Source organism: Gymnoscopelus microlampas, assembly GCF_963454915.1.
Source record: "Gymnoscopelus microlampas genome assembly, chromosome: 10".
Taxonomy (NCBI): Eukaryota; Metazoa; Chordata; class Actinopteri; order Myctophiformes; family Myctophidae; genus Gymnoscopelus; species Gymnoscopelus microlampas.
Window position 1 is genome coordinate 45,732,834 of NC_139947.1, and position 19,310 is coordinate 45,752,143.

Sequence of the window (19,310 nt, forward strand, 5' to 3'; positions counted from 1 at the left end):
ACCTGTTGTGCTGCTTACCCTCCATCTTCTCCCACTCAGCTACAACACTCATAACTCCTCATTTGATCTTACTCCTTCTTTTTTTAAATGTATCTCTGTTGTTTTCTACCCAGTCCATCCATGTGTCATGATGCCCAGCAGGACACATGCGCACACACACACGGACACACAACATTACCCATACACTCCTTTCCCTATTTGTGAGCATGTTGCAAACAAATAGTCATATAGCCTGCATCATGGTGTTTCCGTGTATAATGATGGTTATGACAGCTAACATAGAGACTTTCAGAGAGCCTGTGTCATGATATTTATGACAGCAACAGTAGGCTATATAGAGACTTCCAAAGAGCCTGTGTAACAGTGAGAGTCTCAGGACTCTCACTACTGCATATATTCCTGACCTACATATAGTACTGTATATCTGTACAGACACCAGGTATGGAAGGCCCCATACCCACACTCGACGTGGCACCGCCTAAAAGTACTGTATTATACAGTGGTACCATTCGCAGTGTTGCCTTTTTTATGTAAAGTTCCATCGCCACATAAATCGCTGTCATAAGCAGTCATTTGAGTGTGGCCAACTCTCTCATATTTTTGCAGTAAAAAAAAGAAAGAAGACTTCTCATTTCCATTTTGCCCAGCGCTGGTGGTGACTGTGTTGATTTTTACATGGAAATTGCCTGCCTCTGCTGTCAGTAGATAGTAAGAATGAATCACCTGTATTACTGACTGCCAGCTATTGTAGGCATGCAGGGAGACAGGTAATGTACAGTTACAGTGCATCACAGGCAAAATGACCTGTGCTCTGCAAAAATCCTGCAAGGATGATGTTGTGTCTACCTATAAGCTCACACTATTCCACAATGGATACTGTACATACAAATGAGGGTCCATTCGGGTCCATCTTTACAAATTGGTAAAGAAAAGAAAAAAAATAACAAATACTAATATGGATAGTTCAAAGTTTTAATTTACTTGCTAATGAAGTGTAAAGCCCTGTTAAAACACATTTTTGGTATCACTGTGAAATAGTGCATTCTATTGTTTTATTTCCAGAATACTCATGGTTTAATATAACTTCACATATGTATTAACTAATGAAAATGTTTTGTATTGATAGTGTCTCCTTGTGTCTAAACCAATCTGGGACACGTTAGATTGTGGGGGAGGGGTACCTCATCAGCAAGCGTGGTTTCAGGTGGGGGGTATTTGTACCTGGGGTTTTCCCCTTTGAAGTCAGTTGAGGAGAAGTCTTCAGAGAGACAGGTCGCGGCCATTGTGATATCTGTGTTTGTACATGTCCAGTGAATATTTGGCGACTTAAATACGTTTGTATTGGCCCAAATACTGGTCAACTGTTTTATCAGATCCTTCACGTTTATGCGCCTGTGAATTGTATTTGTATTATTTGTTTTCAGTCAGTATTTTCTGTCATACTGCAGCAGCAGTTTGTTTTGACCGCCCGCCGAGTGACAGAGACAATTCAGATAAAACCCCGCATGTTATGCGTGATCCGAGACAATTGAAATTAAATCACGAAGACGTCCACGAAGCTGTGAATGCGAAGCGAGTCAAGCGACCTGTGTGGAACTGTGAAAAACATTCAGTGATGGTCAGCAGCGTTGCGTAGTAGCTGTTTGTCTCGACGGAACCGCCATCACCGCGTGGAAGGACAGCGTTTCCCCCCCAGCGCCCGGCTGGAGAGGTTTGCCCTGCGGGCTCGTTCAGAGGATCTCACCGCTCACGTTCGGCGGAGAGCGGCTTGAGTACAGCGTGAGTCGTTTACAAGTGTTTCGTGAGTACTGACAACAGACAGTGGAGTACAATATTGCTTGCTAAAAGAAGGAAGGACTATGATATTGCTTACTCATTCATCTATGTGCACCAACTGGGCCCCAACGAATTAGAAATCCAAGCGCTTGGTTATATAGGTTGAACTGAGGTATTTTGGGTTTTAGGTTTTTTTCCTTTTTGGGGTGTTTTGATTATTTTTGTTTACTGGAAGTTGCCTGTACATTTAAGCAGAGGTTTTGGTATTTAAAAGAAAACGTTGTGAAGTTCTCTGTTCTGATATTGACCCACCAGTGAGGATAAGGGTTTGTTTTATTTTATTATATGTCAAATACTGTTAGAGGTATTTTTCTTGGTTAACCAAATAATTGTTGTTGCCTAGGTGAACACATTTGAAGGTTACTTATTGCAGTGCTTATTCTAAACTGTACACACACACACACACACACACACACACACACACACACACACACACACACACACACACACACACACACACACACACACACACACACTTACACACTTACACAGTCAAACAATAATAAACCTTTTTGATGGTTATATATAAAAAGGTGTTGAACTGTGTTGTCTGTTTGGTCAGAGGTTTTCATATACATTCTGTTACAAATACGTTTTCTGGGGAAGTACAGGATATACCATAACAGTTGGTGTAGTATTTCCGCAGTGGAGGCACCGCGCTGTTTAATTATTATTCATTGCATCACTACCAATGCAAAGGTAAACGTTACTGGGTCTATTTTACCATTTCAGGCAGTGCCAGTCAGGAAGTGTTAGTGAATCCACCATCAGCCACTAAGAACTCAGGATCCTGTTTTACTGTTAATGGAGTGTAGCTATAGGTTGTTCAGCAGGCATACAGTAAGGCTCATTTAGATATTGTTTATGCCATTCTTGCAGTCAACAATAGGGTTACAGAAGGATTGTGACATTTAATAGATTCAGATGAACTGTGTGTGTGTGTGTGTGTGTGTGTGTGTGTGTGTGTGTGTGTGTGTGTGTGTGTGTGTGTGTGTGTGTGTGTGTGTGTGTGTGTGTGTGTGTGTGTGTGTGTGTGTGTGTGCACAAGTCCACTATTGAATTGAAAGGATGAGCACATAATTACATATGGTATCATCCTCCCTCCTCCAGCATTACCAGTCAGCTACCTCTAATTATAATTTACATGCACATATCACACTGTCATGTAGTCATTGTGGAGAGAGGACCAGGGACGAGAGGAGAGAGAGAGAGAGACAGAGAGAGGCTGGAGGTGAGTCAGGAGGAGGCTAGGCCAGAAATATAGCTAAACCAGAAACAGAGATGGACAGATGTGTGGGCAGAGACTGTGAATGCTGCCAAACCATGACAAAAACATGTCTTTAAATCGCGCACGCACACACACACACACACACACACACACACACACACACACACACACACACACACACACACACACACACACACACACACACACACACACACACACACACACACACACACACACACACACACACACACACACACACACACACACACACGCCAGTAAGTTGTAGGTTAGTTTTGGCTGTGGAAGGCTAACTCACGCCGTGTTACAGGACCCTATCTTGGAAGGGAGTCTTTCATATTCAGTTGTTGTGTTCAGTGACCAATTGTATGACCAATATATTATATCCATATAATATATATATATATAGTATATATATATATATATACTTTGGCAGTGAAATAGTTAACAAATAATATTTGTTATAGAAGTGCCTTCATCTCCTAAAGCAGTTGCAAACAAACACACAAACACGCACACACAGGAAAATGCTGATCTTTGATTCCTGGAACTGTTCAACCGTCAGTCACTTATTTAATTCAATGAAAGCATCCTGGCCAAAAAAGAAGTGGAAACATTAATGGAGAATTAATTTGGCCAAAGCAACAAGATTGCTTGTAATGGTGTGTTAGTTGTTGTTATTATTGTTGGATGTGTGTGTGCATGTGTGCGTGCGTGTGTTAAACATGTCGGTGTGTAGGTTTGCGAGAGAGAAAGTGTATTATTGATCGCACTGAGTATTAACTCAGTGTGTGCGTTAACTGAAGTGTTAATCATTACCAGTGTTTGGTTTGTCTGAGTGGGAACAGGAATCATGAAGTGGATTCTGAGCCTAGATTAGATCATTCCCAGCAAGCTGAGTAGCAATGCATCATGGTGAAAACCACAAAAGCTAGGATCTGTATTCATTCAAGGAAGACGGACTGAGTGCACACTCTCTGCATTGAGCTACAAATTCACACCTGGGAGCTTTCACAGTATGATTGCAGCCTTGTCAAAAGCATGAGGACAAAAGGTTTAGGGGAGGATGGGGAAGGAGGACACAGAGCTCATGGTGGACAGATAGACAGGACAACCACAACAGGGGCTCAAAGGGTATATACTGTAGATCATATTTTCATGAAAAGGAATAATAAAAAGAAAATAACGCATATGGTACTTTTTCCCCCTAAATACATTTTTGGAGGCAGCCATCATGTTACAATGTTGCAAACTACAATCGAACAACTTTAAGAGGAACAGAGAGAAAAAGAGTATTTTTTTCCCCAGAAAATATCACAAATTCAGAGTTTGTAGATCTGCTCATTTTGCTGTGCAATAATGTCACATGACAGCGTATAAAATAGGGTTGAAGAGGTTATGGAGAAGCATGATACTGAAGACACAAGAGAGATGCATTTAGCTGTAACCACTGAGCAAGATGATATGATAGGAATGGATGTCTCTGATGATACATTTGTGCCCAAAGATGAGTTTGCAGTGTGAGATGTACACTGTATGTATTAGATATATCTAACTTTACTAAATATTAAGGGTGCGTTCGGAAATACAGCACTGAGCGCACTGGCCAACACAAACTAATAGGCGAGTGCGCTCCGGTGCGCAATTTCCGAACGCACCCTAAATGTACGGTGTATTAATCAACCAACAGGGTAAATTAAAGTGTATAAGAGCTTGTCTGCTCTCTACTGTACATTTCCAGTAAAAGCAGAGTTATTAAAACTGGAACTACCATTCTACTGTCGTGTGCAACAAAGGAAAGCACCCAACGTATGAAATCTGAAATGACACAGTCACAGTTTTAACGGGTTAAGAGACATTTTTGGAAATGTAGTCTGCACAGTATTATTTCATGAGCTGAAACAAGACCATGAGGCATGATAAGGGTAACAGAAATTGACAAGTCAAGACTGATAGGGTGGTGAGAGGGCCTTGAGAGATAGAGAAACAAGAGAGAATGACATAGATGTCATGGTGGACGGCGCAGGCCACCCCCCCCCCCCCCCCCCAAAAAAAAAGAAAATAGTGTTTGGGGGTACAAAAGCATGAAATGAAAAAAAAAAAAGTAGTTTAGTAGTTACTTACACCAAAAAGTAATGCGTTACTGTGAAAAGTAACTTTTAAGTTCACGTTTTGGCCTATAACTCTTGAACTATATAGGCCAAAACATGAATCTGCCTGTTACAGCGCCACCATGAGGCCAGCAGGAGGCTGCGTTAATGACTATTTACCAATGGACCGAATGCCCCCGCCCTCCCCCAGGTAAAAATCACTAAATAACGATAGAAAGCAATACATGTTTTTTTTTAACACTCATCTTTTAATTATTATCATTACAAACTAATAAAATAACCCTTGTTGTGAAAAAAACAAAGTAGTCCTTTAAAGTATCAAAAGTACAGGCCTACTACAATTTCTGCAATTATCAGATTAACAAGCTCACAGTTATTTTCAAATAGCCTATGTATAAAATGAAAGTTAGATACATGTTTCATAATATCATAATTTCTATCTGAAAAGTAACTAGTAAGAAAGCTTTCAAGTAGTTGTAGTGGAGTAGTATTATTGGAAGTGGGAAATACTCAAGTAAAGTACAACAACCTGAAAATTGTACTTGTACAGTAAATGTATTTAGTTACTTTCCAATTCCACCACTGTATTTTAGCATACTTCAGTGGTGGAAAATGTACTCACATGTTTTACTTGAGTAAAAGTATCAGTACTACATGGTAGAAGTACTCTGTTACTAGTAAAAGTCTGGTATTACAAATTCATGAAAAGTACAAAAGTATTGGTATCAAAATGTACTTTAAGTACCAAAAGTAAAAGTACAAAAATGTTTGAAAATAGTTGTGAGCTTGTAGATCGGCTATTTTCAAATAGCCTACATATAAAATAGGGCTTTGAAATGTGTACAATAGGACCATTAGTGGCTAATGTATTTTATATAATGTCATAATTCATATCTGAAAAGTAAGTGGTAGAAAGTTATTTATTTTAGTTTGTTTTGTTTTATTTCGTTTGCATTTATCATTGTTATTATGGCTTATTATCAGATGTGGACAGTAACTGATGAATTTGTAAATTTACTTGAGTAGCCTACTGTGTGTGTGTGTGTGTGTGTGTGTGTGTGTGTGTGTGTGTGTGTGTGTGTGTGTGTGTGTGTGTGTGTGTGTGTGTGTGTAATTTGTGTGTGTGTAATTTGTAGATAGGGACAACAGTTGTCGATGCAAACATAACACTTCAGATCCCTTTTAGTTAGCGCATAGCAGTGACATATGGTGCCTTTTTGCCTTGAATATTCATGAAAGGCAGAGTGACATGGTTTGTTTTTCGCCTTGAAAACAATGAAAGGCATCCAATGTTGCTATAGTCAGTATGCCTAAATTGTATGTCTTTCATTCACGTTTCCCCATTCAGACAGTATGGCATGAATACAGTCTCAAAGGGGAAACGTTTTTATTGTATTAGGACTCATACATATTTTTAGTGTTTTAGTATTGTGTGGTTATTTTGTGCTGCACCACTATAGGCTATAAAGATATCCATTTAGTTTACTCGTTTTGAATCAAACCTGCACTAATTTGACTTGTGATTAAAAAAAGCCATATAAAAATATACAGCAATTCATTGGTGTGAAAAATAAGTAATGTACTTTTACGTGTACTTAAGTATTTTTTTAAAGTATTTACTCTTGATTACTTAAGTATATTTAAAAGCAAGTACCTTTTTACTCTTACTTGAGTAACATTTTGACTGAGCTACTTTTACTTGTAGTGGAGTAAATTTAAGCAGGAAGTACACCTCTGCTTATTATGCACGGGCGTCGAATGAAATAACGGCTCTATTGTTAAGTAGTTAATGTGTGAATTACTTTGAAACTAATGGCCAGTGGTCAGTATCACCTCACGACAATAGTGAGTAAGTATCAACACCAGTCCACAACATATAAATACTAGATCTGTAAGTAAAAGTATTATTGTCATTAGTACAATTGTTGTATGACTATTACCTGCTTATGTAGGGCTTCTAGCGCCACCCAGTGGGTGTTCGTATTGAGTGCAGGACTGTGTGATTTATGGTTAATGCGACGTCACTTCCGGTTTGCGAGGGGTTTATTTTATTTACTTTCTGTATTTAGGCGGATTAGCGTGTGCATCTGTATGAGGAAAGTGTTGCCTAAGTGACTGAGTGATTTATATGTTTACTGTGTAATTTTCAGAGGGATAAGTTAGTAGTTTGACAATATATACAGCAGTAACGATGTGGACTGCGCATGCGTCTGTGTGACGACTTCCGGTTTAGTTCCGGTGTAGTTGTAACTGCGACATTCATTTGGCCATGAATATTTTTTGTCAGTTCCTTATTGTCAGTCCGTTTAACACAATGTTAGAATATACGTTTACACGATATAGTCATGTATAGGTCTTGGATTGACTAGTGTCATTTGGTGAGTCTGTGATCGATTGCTGTGGTCCTCAAGCCAGAACACTTTACGTCACATTTGATCTTGCGCGTGCGTACATAGTTGTTTTCGTCAACGACAGACAACGCAACAGTTAGCGTAGATGGTTGGTATGATGAATATGCATTATGCATGAATAATGGTTATTACTCAATGGGATAAACTCTTTCATTGTATTCGTATATGTTGCTTATATATCTATGTATGTTGTCGTATGATTGACGTTATTTTCTTTTCGAGTGTTTCTGTGTATTATGCAGTTCATCTACATCTAATGTGGAGACCCAAAGCTAAGCTAATGTGTGTACTGGTATTTCAAGGCCTGGCAGAGAATAACGCTTCGTTTGTCGTAGTTTAGATTTGCGTTGTGAGCTGCACGTCTGCTATTTGCAAACATTTTTGTACTTTGGGTACTGTAAGCACATTTTAATACTAATAGTTTTACTGAAGCACATTAATTCCGGATCCTTTCTCATAATACAGTACTTCTACATCGCAGTATTGACTATACTGCGATGTATAGTCAATACTTTTACTTAAGTAAAACATTCGATCACTTCTTTCCACCATGCCATTTCATTTATATTTGAATCACGTCAGTTTGCAATGCAATTCATAGCTAAAGATGTATAAACCTGTGTGATATAGTGATGTTATAGAGTACTTCTAACTATAGAGTACTGCTAACTGGGAAAGCAGTCAGTCCACACCATGCCATTTAATTCCTATTTGAATCACGTCAGTTTGCAATGCAATTCATAGCTAAAGGTGTATAAACCTGTGTGACGTTTTATAGAGTACTGCTAACTATTGTACTGCTAACTGGGAAAGCGATGTGTAAACATACAGATGCATTAACTATGTCCATGTGTATGATGCGACAGATTGAATAGCATATTATTGACTTCATTGATGCCTTATTGTTGTTGTAATGTGTGAACATGATGGCGCTCAAATATTGTGCATTTACATTGAAGAATGTCAGCTTGTATGTAATTGTGCTGAGACAGAGTGATTCACTCACACGAAGGTTATTGTTATTTACCATGCTCGAGCTGTATACAGCCTTCAACTCCAGTCTGCAAATCGGCCCAGTGATCTACAGGAACCACATCTCGTGGCCCACTGTCTCCATTACCCACGACCTGCGCCCCAGACCTTCACTTCAGTTCAACATTGGGCATAAATTTAGCAATATTGACCATGATTTCATAAGAGTGCGTGGCTCACACTGAAATTTACAAATTAGCTCAGCTCTTATATCATGGCTACACGCTATACAGCAGTTGTGTGGGGGTACTGCGTCGTTGGTTTGAGTCATTAGATGGCATTGTTATGTTTGTCATATGTTTTGCTCCATGTAAATTTGATTCGTATTATGACTGCTTTCATTGCCCACATTCCATATCCTAAAGCCAATTTACAAGCTCTGATCTATCGCGTTTAGGAGTTCTCCTAACGCTGCCATGACCAATGACTAAATTAGTACAACAAGCTAACAAACATGTATCTGTTTTATTTAGATTAATTATGTGTGGCAATGTTTAAAATAAATGACGCACTATTTGAAAAATAATGTGTACATGTGTCTGAAAAAGGTGAGTCTGCAATGAATTACATCAACAATGTTAAAAGCCAACTGCAAAAACAAACTTCCAAATGTATAAAGTGTATAATCATTTGAAAATAGCAGATCTACAAGCTCACAATGCTTGTAGGTCGGCTATTTTCAAATGGCCGAAATGTATGGGCTGAAGTGGTTACTGTATGTTTTGTAATGAAAATCTACAAAGTAACCACTGTAAGTCAACGTCACATGAAGATGTGTTTTTTTTAAAACAAGGTACATTTACAGGGTACTATGTGTATAAAAAAGGAAACTCATCAGGCTCAAAGAGGAGTAAAATGATCGCTGCCCATCCATATTGTAATGAGGCAACTGGTGACCTGAGCCATCATCAGGATTCGGTTATATTTGCATTGAATGAAAGCACACTGCATAATGATAGAATGGCCTATGCATTTTAGCCATGTGAAACAATGCGATTCTATTTGCATGTAATCATTTTATGTAGAAAATGATTACATTATTATTTGAAAACATGTACAGGTTAATATGTACATAAAAAGGGAACAGATAATGTATCTACAGAGCATCACCTCATGTCTGCTTTTACTACGCAGAAGGGTACTATGAAAACATTTTTCAGAACCACGCTGCTGCCCAAAGCAGAAAGCACAATACAACAATACTGTACAACCAAAACAAAAAATATGTAAATTTGAAAGTCAGAATCTTCAATAGATCAATTTCTATGTACTAAGATCACTGTGCAGGAATATACACAATGCTTAGCACAGAAAGCACAGAAACAGCACTTGTAAAAGTAATTAATGATCTTAGGGTGTCCGCTGACGACAAAAATGTATCTGTTCTCCTACTCCTTGATTTAACCGCTGCTTTTGACACGATTGATCACAAAATTCTACTACAACGCATGGAGTACTGGATTGGTTTGTCAGGCACATCCTTGTCTTGGTTTTACTCTTACCTAACAGGCAGAAGCTATTTTGTCAGCCTAGCTAATTTTGACTCAGACAAACATGACATCTGTTCTGGTATTCCTCAGGGCTCAATTCTGGGTCCCTTATTGTTCTCCCTGTATATACTACCACTGGGAGAACTCATCGCCGATCACGGAGTGAACTTCCATTTCTATGCTGATGATACCCAGCTGTATCTTTCGGTAGCTCCAGACGACCCCTGCGCTCTAGACCCATTGTTGACCTGTCTGTCCAGTATAAAATGCTGGATGAGTGAGAACTTTCTTAAGCTAAATGAGGATAAAACAGAAATACTCATAATTGGCTCCAGTGAGCAGAGAGAATCAATAATAAGTAGACTTGGTAACCTGGCTGTAGAAAGTAACACCACAGTAAAGAACCTGGGGGTTATTATCGATTCTGAATTGAATTTTAATGCACACATTAATCATGTCACCAAGATTGCTTTCTTTCATCTTAGAAATATTGCGCGAATTAGAGACTATCTGTCGTTAGACGACGCAAAAACGCTGATCCACGCTTTTGTTTTCTCTCGGCTTGATTACTGCAATGCACTCTACTCTGGCCTGCCTAAGAAAACAACTGACAGATTACAACTTGTTCAAAATGCGGCAGCCAGAATTTTAACTAAAACTAGAATGAGAGAACATATCACTCCAGTTCTAGCTTCACTACACTTGCTCCCGGTTGTTTTTAGGATTGACTTTAAAATTCTTTTAATAGTTTATAAAGCTCTAAATGGTCTGGCACCTTCCTACCTCTATGACTGCCTAGAGAGACATGTTCCAAACCGGACCCTCAGGTCTTCAAGTGCTGACCTACTCGAGGTGCCTAAAATGACATATAAAAAATACGGTGAAGCAGCATTCTGCTTTTACGGACCAACAGTGTGGAATAAACTCCCATTACACCTAAAACAGGCAGCCTCTGTCGATAGCTTTAAAGCACAGCTCAAGACCTATTTCTTCACTCTTGCTTTTAGCTGACTCTTTGGTTGATTTTTAAGTCCTCACTGTATTGCCTATTTTAATGTTTTATGCTTTTGCTTTTATTTTATTTTATTTTTTGTTTGCTTTATTGTTAAATTGGTTGTTGTAACTGTAACTGTATTCTTGCTCTGTAAAGCACTTTGCGCTGCATTTCATGTCATGAAAGGTGCTATACAAATAAAGTTTATTATTATTATTATTATTAGTCTTTAGGGTGGTTGTGTTTGCACATTGTTGTACTTCGCTCAGTAGATATGGGAGTTTTTTGACATTGGTCATGTTTTCAAAATCTCCGTATGTGGTTGTAACCAAAAATGAAATCGGGGCTTTATTGTGGCGTAAATAGATTCAACTCGACACTTATTAATGTTTTGGTGCATTCTATAATTTACTAAAAAATTCTGATGCCTCCATAGTCTGTCTACCTCTCTGCAGAGTGACACGGCATGAAGAACTCAGTGTGTAGAGGGGAGGGCGGGGCTTTAGGCTGCGCGGACGCTTCATGGACCTGGTGTTTTTATGGAGAAAATGTGCGCAGAAGATCAGCTAAAACTATGCTAAATATAGGTCCGACTTTATGTTTGATAATTTTTTGGGGTTTATCGTAAGTACCTTATATTTATTGGACACTTAAATGTTTTAGGTACATTCTGCAATGGATGGGAAGTTATATTAAGGTGACATTTCAATGCTGTTAAATGGACACAGGATCAAGCCAGGGAGCAATGGCCGCGGTGCAAGAATGCCAAGAATGTTCAGATCTGAGAGGGGGCATGTTCAGACCTGAGAGGGGGCGTCTCCCTGCATGAAGCCAAGTTGCAGCAACCAATCGGTGGCAACGAAGCAATGACGACGCGTTCCAGACCCTTTTTTAGCGAGGCCGCCCCCTTTTTCCCACAAACAGAGAGTCCCTGACCAAATCACGCCCCGTTACGCCCCTTTTTCGCCTATGCCACCGCCCCTCTTTATATACCTCGAGGTTAACTCCCACATTCCTCAGATGCCTCACATCTGATCATCAGGACGGCCACGCAGGGCTCTCCGTCCAAAAATAATGATAATTGAGAAGTATGATGATTTTTCAACTGTATAGCATGTCATATCTCTGTGAAGGCCCACCATCTGAAAGAGAAGAATTACAACTCAAGACTTCTACCGCTACACCAAGACAGAATCCTAAAATATTGTTTTATCATTCTATAGATTTTTTTAATTAATTACATTTTCACTTATATGTCCCTATTCTTCCCCTTATGGAGTTGATCTTCTCTAGGGGATAAAATGCTACTTCTTTGTGAATAATAAAAGGTTTGGTCATGCATATGCTGTAGGCTCTAAGGTTTGCTCTAGGAAAGTAACATTCGCTTGTAGTAAAAGTACAGTAAACAGCATCAAAATTAATCTCACTTAAGGCCCATTTGTATACTCAACATAAAGTACAGAAACGGGTACAAATGGAGTTCTATCTATCCATTGCACTGTCGGCTGCATGAAGCTTCAGAGCTTAGTGATACGTATGAATGGAGCAATACCGGAGGAAACTCATTATTCATTTTGTTTCTTCTTTCTCTTCTGCACTGTAACTGTATCTGTGATTTGTTTTACTTATTTTGTTTCATGCAGCCTAATGTCATTGTAAATTTGCATTTCCTTTGCTTGACATTCTGTGAAAAGCACACTGTATTGCCTTGTTTTTGAAATGTGCTATACAAATAAAACTGCCTTACCTTGCCTTTCCTTTCCTAGGCGACAGTAGTGATCCCCTGAATAACTTAGTTAAAACAAGATTGAGCAAACAGTTAAGTTAGTTTTTCCTACTGTGTGTGTGGTATTTATTCATGCTTCAAAAACTACAACCTATTTTTTTGCTCATTAGCATTTCAAGTTGGCTGGGGCTGGTTGAATGACCCTGCCCCCTAGTGGATGAAATGGTTGAACCTCAATATCCTCCAATAATTTGACTAACCTCTGTCTGTAGTCGTCTCTGTAATCGTCTCATGGTGTAGTCGTCTCATGGTGAAGCTACCCGGTTCTCCTCAGTGGCTGGAGCAATTGCTCTGATTTTGCACACAGCCATTGACCATTACCATCTGAACTTAACTGCGAAGCCCGTTTTTCAATTTCATCAAATCTCAGCTTCTTATTAGCGTTTATGTGTCAAACAATGGGAGATCACGTTGCCAGGTTTCGCGCGAGAGAGCGCGTGTGTGTGTTTGCGACGGGACCCGGGGGGTTCCGCGACGGGGTGGGGGGGGTTGCCCGTGGGGAGGGGTGACCGCGGGGGGTGCCGCGACGGGACTCACAGGGGGGAGGAGGGGGGGCGGCACGACGGGACGCGTGCGGGGGAGAAACCGCGCGACAGGACGTGCATGAACCCCAAGCTTGCAACTACTTTCGCCTGCGCCTTTCACCGGGTATGGTCTAGTAGAAATGAAGTATGTAGCTGAGTATGTGAGTAAATACGTGTGCATTCGGAACATATCGATAGTATGCATGGTGGTTAGAGGTCAGGTAAGACCACTGGCATCAGCTTTAATAAAACTTGGTATTTTAGTATTGTAATGCACTCCAAGTCTGACGGCTGTCCGCTTGGAGGGGATGATGATTGGCTTGGGGTTAACCACTTATCATGTCATGTCAACAGAGGTGTAAAGTAACTAAGTACATTTACTCAAGTACTGTACTTAAGTACAATTTTGAGGTACCTTTACTTTACTGGAGTATTTCCAATTGTCTATACTGTACCTTTACTTCTACTCCACTACATCTCAGAGGCAAATATTGTACTTTTACTCCACTACAATTATTTGAAAACTTTATTTACTAGTTACTTTGATGTAATTATTACATCATAAAACATACATTAACCATTTCAGCCCTATTTTATACCTAGGCTATTTGAAAATAGCCGATCTACAAGCTCACAACGCGTCGCATCACAACGCGTTGTGAGCTTGTACATCTGCTAATTTTTTTTGGGGTACTTTAAGTACATTTTGATACCAATACTTTTGTACTTTTACTCAAGTACATTTTTAACTCCGGACTATTACTTGTAACAGAGTACTTCTACATTGCAGTATTGACACTTTTACTTAAGTAAAACATTTGAGTACTTTGTCAATATAGACAAATGTTTTCACAATGTATTTATTTCGTAAAATCTTCGACATGTAAAGAAAGAGCTCACACGAGAGTGCGTAGATCGGAAATGTTCCCTATTCACTGGATGACAAAGTATATAGGGCTTAAGTGGTTGAATGCCTTGTTCAAGGGCACCTCGGCTGTGGTTGCTGAGGGAGGGAAGAATGTGCCTCGTTCACTTTGCATGCATGCATAACTACTCCAGATGGTGTGTGAAATGTACCGCTGGTCTTCCAGTCACAAAGTTTGTTCTTAAATCCGCCAGTGCGTTTCCTACACACTCTCCCACTGAGCTTCCCCCTGTTAGTCTCCATGAAGAACAGGGGAATGAACTGCCCTGCTGTCTTTTTTGTAATGAGAAGTGATCACAGAGAGAACTCAAAGAGATGTAGGAGGCAGTGTGTTATGGGGGTTAAACCGGGGGTCAAATCTGACCCATAAAATGACTGACTGACCTAGGCCCCCAGCTGCGATGACCCTTCCACCCAGGCATCCTGCCACAAAGTCTGCCCTCTTCTCCCTCATCCTGGATGCACGAGTGGGTTTGATCCAAATGCCTGCAAACAACAACACAGGGATGAGAGGATCAAAACATTACAAGAGGACAGCAGAGGAGAGGAGAGCCTGAATAATACTCAGCAAAGCAAAACGCATTACTGTCACAACACTAAAGGGAAATCTACAGTAACTCTGAAATGCTATTTCGACATAAGCGTAGACACTACATTTGTTTTAAATATTGATTCTAATTACACTGTTTACTACTCAAAATGAAGAGTAACAGTGAACAGGTCACAGTTAAACACACACAAGAGAGAGAAAGAGAACGGGGACCAGAGTGAGTATGAGAGAGAGCTAGAGAAAGAAGAGAGGGAGTGAGGGGGGGAGGGAGGGAAAGAGCCCTCTCTTTAGAGAGTAAATGGGCAGAGGACCAGAAAGAGATGGGAGAGGCAAAGCTAAAGAGATACAGTGAATGTGTGTGAGAGAGAATGAATGAATGGGAGAGAGAGAGTATCAGTTTGGTCATAGGAGAGAGAAAGGAGGAGATTATATTTGTATGGAACGGCAACTGCATCCCTTCCTGTGTGTGACACAATAAGTATCCCTCAGGCTCTCCTCTCTATCTCTCTGGCAATGCTTATATTGTTCTCTCTTTTTCTCTCTCTCTCTCTCTGTCTCTCTCTCTCTCTGGTCAGATATTCTATATTTGGGAGAGCAGCTGCTGCTGCTGCTGCATCCACCGCCCAGCCCCACCACATCTCCTCTTGGCCTGTGAGCACCTCTCCTCTCCATGGTAACAGGCCCTGTTGAAGGGCTGGGTAGGTCTTGTTAAAGTGGCTGGGAGAGCCGTACAATGCTGGAAAGAGAGGATTTGTTTTAACAGAGCAACAGGGTACAGAGTCTCACACACACACACACACACACACACACACACACACACACACACACACACACACACACACACACACACACACACACACACACACACACACACACACACACACACACACATGTGCGTGCACGCACTCACAGAAAGAGGAAGAGAGATAGAGACAGAGAGCAGGTGAGTGGGAGATTGAAATAAGGGGAATCATGAATGAACAAATGAGGTGTTGTTGTGTCCTAGGTGTCTCTGCTACCTGTCACCAGACTGCACCTCTAACACAAGTTTGTTTATAAGCAAACTTCAACAGCAGTCATGTCTCCTGGCACTGGGGTAACAGACAGCAAATTAAGCCTCAGTTATACTTAGTTGTGTGTGTGTTTCGTGCACTGGAAATAGCCACTCTACAGTGACACATTGTGAGCTTGTAGATCAGCTATTTTCAGTGTGCTATTTTCAGTCTGCAACACCAAGGTGCAGAACCAAGCCTTGCCTTGTTTTGTGAGCGGTGGACACCATGGGAGGGAAACGGAACGAGTGTGTGAAGCAGGTGCGAGCAAATGTAATGACCCGATTAAAAAACTGTAATGAAAAAACGAACCTTGCCATTTCAGGATCAGCACAGGCCATTCTGTATCTGTCTTGCACACACTTTTGCCATCATACGTGCCGCGAGCACCTCTCGACAATTAGTGAAGTGAAGTTGTCCCTTGAGAACCAGACTAAGGGTCAATTAGGACGTTTTGTCCTACCATCACTCCGGACAGGGAAATAATTCATATTCACTGAACTCATTTAGAGGTTCAAAGACAGAGTAGTCAACAATACAGATTGCACAGTGGCAATGATGGAGGAGAGGAGAGGAGAGTGTGAGAATGGAGAGGTGAGGAAAGGTCAAAAATAAAATACAACTCAATGCAATATCAAGCAATCATGTTCATAATGACACATGGATGACAACACATCTTTACTTAATATTTATTTTGCAATTACAGAGATTTCCCAATTTAGCTGTGCTACAAGCGGGTAATGCAATGTGTGCAAGTCAGTTATGAGAAAATAAACGCACTTCAGGTTAACTGACTTGCTCCCAGTGCATTATCCCTTACTATACACACACACACGCACGCACGCACGCACGCACGCACGCACGCACGCACGCACGCACGCACGCACGCACGCACGCACGCACGCACGCACGCACGCACGCACGCACGCACGCACGCACGCACGCACGCACGCACGCACACACACACACTAGAGAGATAATGTGTGAGTCGAGAGCAGGAAAAAAAGAGTTGCTGCAACCAGGTGCTAGCTGATAGATAATCTGGTAGGAACAGCTCTTTTTCACCACTAGAAAAGGGAATGGAAGATAAGAGTGCGAGAGGCTGTACACAGTAGAAGAGCAAGCAGAATTTCCTTTTCTTACATCAGTGCTCCTGATGCAGACTGCAGAAAATTTGAAACTGTCATGGCAGTGTTTGAGTCTCAGAACCTTGTGTGAAGCTCACAGGGCTGCTATCTCTCTTCAGTGCAACTACTGATCGACTGATGGATGAGTGTGTTCATGTGTGTGGGTGAGCAGTTTCAGAATGTCAGAATTCAGATTATGCGTATGAGTACGTGTGTACAGTGTGGTTGTCTGTAATGATGCAAAGAGAGCTACTGAGAGAGCCTGAGGGAGGAAAAAAAACGTATAATCAATTCCACTTTCCTAGACAGTCATGGCAGAGTGCATTCTGATTCATAAACATAGATGACTGGCTGAACATCAGTGTGAATGTTCCTCATCATCACCACCTCCTCTTTTATAATTTGCTTGGCAAAATATTAAATATAAAACTCCACACAACACTGCACTGCGAAATTCACTATGACTGGCAAGAACGTATTTCCCAAGAGTATACGACAGCAGAAAAAAAAGAAATCACTGCATGCTCTTGAGAAGTCAGATGGAATATGATTCTATTTTTGAACAAACAAATGGAATGTGCCAGCAGTGCCTGATTTTATTGAATATAATAGTAAAATAGTTAATGAAAATCCTTCATATATAGTTCTGCACACATCCATTGCCAACCAATGTTTGGGTCCATTAAACATGCCCATTGCCCACTGATGGGGACAAATGATAGCATAGCTGCTAAATATTCTACGTCACAATATAAATGTCACTGGTTATATTCTGCACAGTAGCTCAAAGTAATTAGACTGTTATGGAAATCCACTAATTAATTCATTCATAAATTTCATGATTATGTTTTAATTAGAAAGCCACTGATTTTGCCGAACGGAACACATTTTCCCCTGTGTGTCGTGATTAAAAGCCTCAGCCCCTTTATTCCTGTACCAGACGAGGATACTGTACATGAGTTTGAAATTGGCATGCCAACTGTCAAAAACTTCCAAAAACTGTCAACAAACTACAAATAAACAAATTTCAAATATTTGCACAAATTAGCAAATTTGAAACACTCTCTCTCTCTCTCTCTCTCTTCGTTAATTGTACGAGCATGTTGGCTGAGTGGCGTGTGGGCTGGTTATCAGTAGGGGGGCTCAGCTGGAGGACTGGCCACTGTGTTTATTTAAAGCCTACAAATCAATCTGTCTCCTCCTCTTCCTCCCCGACTTCACTCTGGCAACCATCAGCCTGCTTAATAAGCCAGAAGACACGCACGCACGGGCGGGCGCACACACACACACACACACACACACACACACACACACACACACACACACACACACACACACACACACACACACACACACACACACACACACACACACACACACACACACACACACACACACACACACACACACACACACACACAGAGATACATCCAGTGAAAGGAAACAGTAATGCTCCTCTCATTCCATTTCCAAATGTCATCACAAGGTGAGGTATAGGAGGAGATGGGAGAGAAAATGAGTTGGTAATGGTATCTGTTTCTCTCCTGGGACAAATTATGATCGCTACAGATATATTCTAAATGTTTCCCATAGAAACATCACATTTTAGCTCAATCATCCTGTTGCTGGGTGTCTATTTATTTAATGCAAGTAGAGAGGCCCACATCAGGCTTGGTCATCACATTTTGTTTATGAATATGAATATAGAGTAAAAGACTACTAGTCAAATTGACCCATTTCCATTGGAATTTTAAACTAATTTCACTTGTACCGGTATGTAGTTAAATGAGTAATTTAACCACTTGGAACACTAATGTCCCTATTCTGGGGCAGACATTCTGCAAAGATATTAAGTATTTAAGGAAAACAAGAGGGGGCCTAGCACAAACCCCTGGGGATTCCGGTCAACTACGTATATAGGGTTAAGGCTTATCTGATCACATGGCCTTAAGGTGTATTAAAGACATAGTTCAATGTTGAAAATGAGTGGTATTCCCCTTTAAGCTGGCTGGGCACAGCTACAGCCAGTCTGTAGCTTATAGCCAGTCATCCTTTTTTAACCCATTTAGACCCGAGGCCGATTCTAAAAACGCCTTCTAAAACAGTTTTCTGAAGAAAAAAAAGAAGTACCATAAAAAATAAATAAATAGATATGTTGCTACTGTATAGCATTGAGTAACACCTAAAATGGCACAGCTGCCGTCAACAGATTTAAATGTATGAACA

The 19,310-nt window shown here is 40.5% G+C and overlaps 1 protein-coding gene across 1 annotated transcript in view; it reads right to left on the reverse strand.

Moving 5' to 3' along the window:
* klhdc8b (kelch domain containing 8B) overlaps positions 1-19,310 on the reverse strand; it is a 154,478-nt gene that overhangs the window by 11,922 nt on the left and 123,246 nt on the right. The window contains exon 5 of the mRNA XM_084069809.1: positions 14,740-14,841. Within this exon, the coding sequence (XP_083925935.1) occupies positions 14,740-14,841 (102 nt within the window). The remainder of the gene's footprint in view (positions 1-14,739; positions 14,842-19,310) is intronic.